Source organism: Vigna umbellata, chromosome 1 (genome assembly GCF_029865625.1).
Source record: "Vigna umbellata cultivar VRB3 chromosome 1, Vumbellata_1.0, whole genome shotgun sequence".
NCBI classification, from domain to species: Eukaryota; Viridiplantae; Streptophyta; class Magnoliopsida; order Fabales; family Fabaceae; genus Vigna; species Vigna umbellata.
Genome location: NC_142165.1, coordinates 86,416,589 through 86,424,075, shown reverse-complemented (window position 1 = coordinate 86,424,075; position 7,487 = coordinate 86,416,589). Strand labels below are relative to the sequence as shown.

The window sequence follows — 7,487 nt, the reverse complement described above, 5'->3', positions numbered from 1 at the left end:
CTGTCAATGACTTTTTTCCTACCTTTTTGTTGAAGATATAGTAGCATCAAGAAAATGCAAACTTTTGTGCTTTGGCTATTATGCAGTTTTGGTCCTCTCCTTTTATTTTTTTTTACCACATTTTATGCTTTGAATAGGCAAGACATTAGGCTGGTAGAATTGTAGTTGTTGTTCTGATTTTTGTGTTTGATTTGTGCACCCAAAAGCTTCTATTGTAAAACCACTCACACAGAAAAATCCAAAGGCATGTGTTAAAGGACCAACCAATCAGCTAAGTCACTTCTTGCAGACCATATTTAAATATGCAAATGAAATTGAAGGAATAAAATAAACATTCGTTTATGATGTATTGTAGTACTTACTTTATCATGCAAAAAAATAATTTGGTATGAATGTTTTTTCTGTGTTGAAGTTGGTATAAAAAGAAAATGTATTCTTAGTTTTCCCAATAACAGTAAAAGTGGAGCAGAAGAATAACGTAGGATTAGAAATAGAAAAGAAAAAATAATTGGGATTCGTTGACCCTTACATCAGTTCTTGGCGAAAGGTTCATGATTGAAGAGAAAAGAGAGTGTGGGCACCACTGCACCCGATTCATGGTATCCAAACCCAGACACGACACGAGTATGTTCCTCGGCCATCTTTCTTCCCTTTCTTCCCAGTAATGTAATGGCCACATTTATGGTTCAAATTATGCCAACAATCGCCGTAGGAAGTGGCAAATGTGGCATAACTATGGATAAGGAAAGCATAAAGAATAAACAAATCACATCCTCTCTTTCACTTTTACTCACACTACCACGACATGGAAGTACAACTAGCATAATTCAAACGACCAATCATCTTTCAACAACTAGCATAATTCAAATGTTAAAACTAAGGAGGGTCTAGGGAGGATAGATGTACGCAATCTTAGCCTAGATAGGTTGAGGACTTAAAAAACCAAGTGTTATCCAATCAAAGTTAGTGAAAAAGCTATTCCCTTCTCAATCAAGCACACAGCAGAGTTTAATTGAAGTGCTACTTTATATGCTCATAATTGCTTCAAGTAACACAAAGTGATTTTATTTGACCCAAGACAAAGACCATCGTTCTTCTGAAACTTCTGTATGGTCACCTGGTTCAAGGTAACCAATGGCTGCCAAGTGCAGACACGTTTTTGATAGATTACAGAGTTTGAGTTTTTGCACTTACTGGAAAAAAAGCTCCACACCAACAGGCAGACGAATTTTCCACAGGGATGTGGAAAAGGAAGAATTCCAGTATGCCAGTACTCAATGTCTTTCATCCTACTACAGTGTCTTTGTGGTTCGTCTAGCAATCATGGTAAGTTATTTTTTCTCTATATGATCGAGTGTTGTAGCTGCAGCTACAGTATGGTTCATGTGTGGAGATTGTTTATAATGATTAAAAGATTAGACCCTTTGTGTTACTATGCTTGAAGTCACAATTTGATGGACTAAGCTATTATCTTTTTGCTTTTCCCAGGCGATGCTAGCCATCTTGATTGGTCTGCTCACTTTCCTCACATGGCATTTCACAAAGATTTATACAACAAAGTCTCTTAACAGCTTGGCATACGACCTGCGTTATGAACTTCTGCAACGCCCCATCTTGAGGATGTGGAACATTCTGAATTCTACTTCTGAAATAACCACTGCTCAGGTTAAGCTGTCGCAGTATGTGATCAGAAGCCACACCACCAACCTTCCCACTCAAGCAGACCAAGTTGAGGTTGAGTTACCTGTTCAATTTGTTCATTGTTTATTCTCCTGCTATGCTGTTCTTCTGTTTGATTCCATTTTCAATTACAAGTTTGAGTATGTTCCAACTCTTGCCAGATGTACGACGCGATGAGAGCTGTGACGTGGGCACTGTTTGCCAGTAAAAAAGCTCTGAATTCAATAACTGTCAAATACAAGAATGGATTTGTGCAAGCATTCCATAGAGACCTGAAGGAAAACAACACCTTTTACATATATTCTGATCTTGCAAATTACTCCATGGCTGCCAGTGGCCACAATGAGATCAATTCGCTTTCATCGAACGAAGCTTGGAATGATAAAGACATTCACGGAAACAAGTCTGCAATTTGGTATCGGGAACCGCTTGATCCTGTCAGTGGAGAGAAGATTGGAAAAGTAATGCCAATTGCACCAGAAGACTCCATCAATATAGCAGGCATCTCCCAAGTACCTGATGGTGTAGCTTCGTGGCATGTTGCTGTTAGCAAGTTTACAGATTCACCATTGCTTTCTGCGGCATTGCCAGTTTGGGACTCTTCAAATAAAAGCATTGTGGCAGTTGTGGGTGTCACAACTGCACTTTATAGTGTGGGGCAGCTCATGCAAGAGCTGGTTGAGTTGCACAGTGGTCACATGTATTTGACCTCCCAAGAGGGTTACTTACTTGCAACTTCCACAAATGCACCTCTACTGTCAAATTCTACAAGGCCTCCGAAGCTTAAGATGGCTGTTGACTGTGAAAATGAAGTAATAAGAGAGGGAGCTCGGTGGCTACAGAAAACCTATGGCAACAATTTCCCTCAAAGTCATGAACTTCATGTAGAGAATGTCAAGCTAGGTCCCCAGCAATATTACATCGACTCATTCTTCCTTAACTTGAAGAGACTTCCTCTGGTACATTTAAAGAAGCTGCACGTGTTCTTTTTATCTCATCTTATGTGTAACATTTGTTTTGAGATCTTACAATGATCCATAGATGATCAAGTACTGCAATTTCTGCTAAATATAGATTCAAAAGAAATTTTTTCTGCTGCTATTTACTTTATTACTGTTTTGACTGACCATCTGCTCTACTGTAATTTATACTGGTTTGCAAGTTACTGACTTAAACTTTGTGCAGGTGGGTGTAATCATCATACCCAGAAAGCATATCATGGGGCAGGCAGATGAAAGAGCCTTCAAAACATTGGTTATTCTTATATCTGCATCGTTGTGTATTATTGTCATTGGATGTGTTTGCATTTTGATACTGACAAATGGAGTGTCAAAGGAAATGAAACTAAGAGCAGAACTCATCAGCCACCTGGAAGCAAGAAGGAAGGCAGAGGCATCAAGCAACTATAAAAGTCAATTTCTTGCAAATATGAGGTTGGTTTTTCAGAAATCGAATGTGAATTTGAAGAAATTTAATTTAGCTGAAATCATATAAAAAAAGATAATATAAATACCCTGCAACCACAAGCTACTCTAAACAAATAACAAATGTTCATTTTTGTTGCTATCACGTTCAATAGTCCTATGTCCTTTAGGAGTTCAGGCCATTTGGTTCGCATGTACGACAAAATCCTTGCTTTTTGTTGTTCACAAATGTGCTTAAATAGCTTTTGCTTGGGTGCATTACAGTCATGAATTGAGGACACCAATGGCTGCAGTAATCGGGTTACTCGACATTCTTATATCTGATGACCGTCTCACAAATGAGCAATGTGCAACAGTTACTCAAATAAGAAAATGTTCAACTGCCCTGCTTCGTCTACTTAATAACATCTTGGACCTGAGCAAGGTATAACAAGCCTTTTGTTCAAGAACGCTTAATTCCACACTTACATTCATTACAGAAATGATTATAATGCAAAGTTCTCTTACCATTGCTGCAAAGCTGCAATCATTCAAGAAAGACTTCTAATATTTTATAGAAAATAGGTTGAATCTGGAAAATTGGTCCTAGAAGATGCAGAATTTGATTTGGGGCGGGAACTTGAAGGGCTTGTAGATATGTTTTCTGTGCAGTGCATTAACCACAATGTAGAGACTGTTCTAGACTTGTCTGGTATGTATCGTATTTCTCTGATTAAGAGATTAATTTTACTGAAAAGCGTGAGATAAGAAATCATCACAAAAAGTGTCTGATGCATAGTTAATTTGTTGCAGATGATATGCCAAAGCTAGTTCGAGGTGATTCTGCTAGGGTAGTTCAAATTTTTGCAAATTTGATCAACAACTCAATTAAGTTTACTCTATGTAAGTCAAACCTTTTCTTGTATAAAGTTTCAACACAGCAGTGATTGTAGAAAAGAAAACTTGTGTTCATATCAATTACATTCCTATCACATCTATTCGTAACATTCAAACTTTCTAAAATAAGAAAATAAAAAATATGCTATAATGAATCGGAAGAATTTAAAGATATTTTCTCCCAACTAATCAACATGGAGATATTCAAAATATTTTTATCCTAATAATGTGCTATCAACCGTTACTAATTAACATGTTTCTAAGAATTTTAAAGATTTAACAAATTGTTCAATTACTGTGTATCAACGAATCACTGAAACTCAGATGACTAATCTTAACTCTTTGAAATGAATTACAGCCGGTCACATTATTCTGAGAGGATGGTGTGAAAACCCAAATGCTTGCAGTGATGATACGAATTTTCCACTTGAGCAAAAGAAATCACGGTGTTCACAGAAGAACAGAGCAAAACAACATGAAAACCATGCAAAGAGGATTTCCAATAGAGATAACAAAATAGTACTTTGGTTTGAAGTTGATGACACAGGCTGTGGTATGTTTCAAAAACTTGACTGTAAAAACAGTGGTGAAAATCATCTCTTTTGTGGCAAAAGAAATATGTTTTCAGGTTATTGATTTTTTTGACATGTATATGGCTATCTCAAATTCGCATGCATCCCCTTCATAGGTATTGATCCAAGTAAATGGGAATCCGTGTTTGAAAGCTTTGAGCAAGCTGATCCATCAACTACTAGACTGTAAGTGACTTGAAATTTTAACAAAGACAAGATATAAATCTGCTAGAAATTACTTTTTAGCTATCATATTAACATGGCCTCATTATCTCAGTCATATGATTGCTATTAAACTTTCAAATTAATTTGAACATACATCCAGCAATAATTTAAGACTTGAACTCCAGCACTTTTACTCGTTTCAGGCATGGAGGCACGGGTCTCGGTCTTTGCATTGTCAGAACCTTGGTGAGTAAGACCTTAATGTGTAAACTTTCAATCAAGTCAATAACAATTACCATTCATAATACACGTTCTTGATGAAAGTCAAAAGGTGTCCATCTCTGCCGGCCCAAACATGTAATCGCATCACACAAGTTGGTGAAACTTGTATCAGTTGCATGTTTTTAGTTTAGTAGAGCAGGGTTTTCATCTCAAGGTCTATAAATTCACTTGCATTTGTTCTTTCTCTTTTAAAATGACGCAAGTATCTTGAGTTGCATACATTTTCATATTATCTGAATTAATCTGTGGTGGTAGGTTAACAAGATGGGTGGAGAAATCAAGGTTGTCAAAAAGGAGGGCCCAGGAACACTGATGCGATTATACTTGCGTCTGAGTGCACCTCTGGATGCCACAGAACAACATTGTCAAGTAGATTTTGCTAACAAAGGCTTAGTGGTGAGTAGAATCAACTTGGCTTTGAGTGACTACAAAGATAATAACCAGGACATGAAATAAAATGTGTCAGTGCAGGTACTTCTTGCACTACATGGCAGTATGGGTAGATCTGTTACATCTAAGTGGTTACAGAAAAATGGTGTAGTGTCTATGGAGGCATCAGAATGGAATGGATTAACACAAATCCTTAGGGTACTCTTTCATGCTAGAAGTTCAGCTCATAATAATGGTTTCGATGCAAATTATTCAGTGCATGAAAATTTAAAGTCGAAACTACTGAGCATACAGGAATTGAGGAACCCAGTTTTTGTGATTGCTGTTGACATTGGACTACTTGACTTGAGCACAGATATATGGAAGGAACAGCTCAATTTCCTTCACAAATACTTTGGGAGAGCGAAATTCGTGTGGATACTAAAGCATGACTCCTCCAATACCATAAAGATGGAGCTTTGCAGGAAAGGGCATACACTGACAGTGAACAAACCCCTCTACAAAACAAAAATGCTTCATATTTTGGAAACCATTACAAAGGAAAGAAGTGATGAGCTACAAAAGAAAAATATGACTACTCCCAGATCTACTACAGTGAAAGAGGGTTATTTGCATGAGAGTCTTGAGATTGATTATACTCAATGTGATGTTGCAAGCTCGGATGGTTCTGACATTTCTGAAACGGGAGGTTCTAATCCTGTTCGTGAAAGTGGAGATAAACAAAGAGAGAAGGTAGTGAGATCTGAATCATCATCACAACACAAGATAAATAACTTAGCTGGATTAGCAAATGGATATAAGGAAGATAATAGTCCTTGGAAGGAAGAGTTATGTGGGAGCAGCCTCAACTCTAACAATGTCACTGCGAATGGCACACCAAAATCATCCTCCACTAAACAAGCATTGTTTGCGAAAGGCAGTCAATGTGAAGATTCTGAATATGGCGAAACAGGAAGTGGCAGTAGCTCGAGAAGAACAGTGAGTGGAAAGAAATCTCTTGAAGGTCTGAGGATATTGCTTGCAGAAGACACACCAGTAATTCAAAGGGTTGCAACCATAATGCTTGAAAAAATGGGAGCCATTGTTGTAGCTGTAGGTGATGGACAACAAGCAGTGGATGCTCTGAATGGCATGCCTGGTGTTGAAGATTGTAGAAGGGAGTCTATCATGAAAGAAAGAAACACAAGATCATCTCAAACTGAGATTCTCAGTTGCCCTCCATATGATTTGATCCTAATGGATTGTCAGGTATGAACTAGGACAAAAAGTATATGAGGTAAAGTTTGTTGCAGTTTCATAATCTATTTTAGTTTTCTTGTTCCAATTCCTTGTCTTGTGTGTAAAATAAAACAGATGCCAAAGATGGATGGCTATGAGACAACAAAAGCAATCAGGAAATCAGAAATGGGAACTGGTTTGCACATTCCAATTGTTGCTCTTACAGCTCATGCAATGTCATGTGATGAAGCCAAGTGCTTAGAGGTTGGCATGGATGCTTATTTAACAAAGCCAATTGACTTCAAACTGATGGAGTCCACCATTCTTTCACTCACAAGAAGGACATCTCCGACTTTTGTTTAATGCTGTAACCAAGCTAATAAAGGGTTGTCTTAGACATCCTACGAATATATACAACTTTACCAGACATTAACATCGAGAATCATGGCTTAAGATAAGAATTCCAGAAACGTAATCCAATTTTCCTGAATTAACTCATTTGTACAGCGAACGACTCAGACTTGTTACTCTTTGTTTCTTTAACCATACAGAGAAGGCCAAATTCTATGTCAATGTGACAGCATTTTGTACAAGAAAGAACATTTTGTCTGTATATTATATTACCTTGTCTGTTTACCTATTTCTTTATTATATATACATATAAGCTGAAGTATCTGCTCTGAACTATGCAATCAACATAAAATTTGGTTAATCATCAATTTGTCATTGGTTTCACATTTTAGTTAAATTCTGATTTTCTCCTTCTTTAGCCGTGTGTGCTCTTAGATTTGTCTTCTCTACCATTTTGCCACCTGTTGGAACCAGCTATTTGCTAATAATGTACAAGATTTTAAGAGAGATTTAAGCAGTAAATATATGC

General features: G+C 37.2%; 1 protein-coding gene across 1 annotated transcript; it reads left to right on the top strand.

Annotated features, from left to right (window-relative positions):
- Nucleotides 1-881: 881 nt before the first annotated feature.
- LOC124837198 (histidine kinase 1-like) lies at nt 882-7,243 on the top strand. Its single transcript, XM_047312495.2, has 13 exons — nt 882-1,326; nt 1,489-1,734; nt 1,842-2,639; nt 2,866-3,113; nt 3,369-3,528; nt 3,669-3,795; nt 3,897-3,986; nt 4,339-4,533; nt 4,669-4,738; nt 4,921-4,963; nt 5,255-5,395; nt 5,471-6,637; nt 6,743-7,243. Exons 1-13 carry the CDS (start codon nt 1,135-1,137, stop codon nt 6,968-6,970), a joined length of 3,705 nt encoding a protein of 1,234 aa, XP_047168451.1. The 5' UTR covers nt 882-1,134; the 3' UTR covers nt 6,971-7,243.
- Nucleotides 7,244-7,487: the final 244 nt, after the last annotated feature.

Excerpts from the sequence above, each read along its gene's own strand:
- LOC124837198 (XM_047312495.2), top strand. The coding sequence starts at position 1,135 with ATGGCTGCCAAGTGCAGACACGTTTTTGATAGATTACAGAGTTTGAGT. Across the intron at positions 1,735-1,841 it reads CTCAAGCAGACCAAGTTGAG|ATGTACGACGCGATGAGAGC; the intron begins GTTGAGTTACCT and ends AACTCTTGCCAG. Across the intron at positions 4,739-4,920 it reads GATCCATCAACTACTAGACT|GCATGGAGGCACGGGTCTCG; the intron begins GTAAGTGACTTG and ends TACTCGTTTCAG.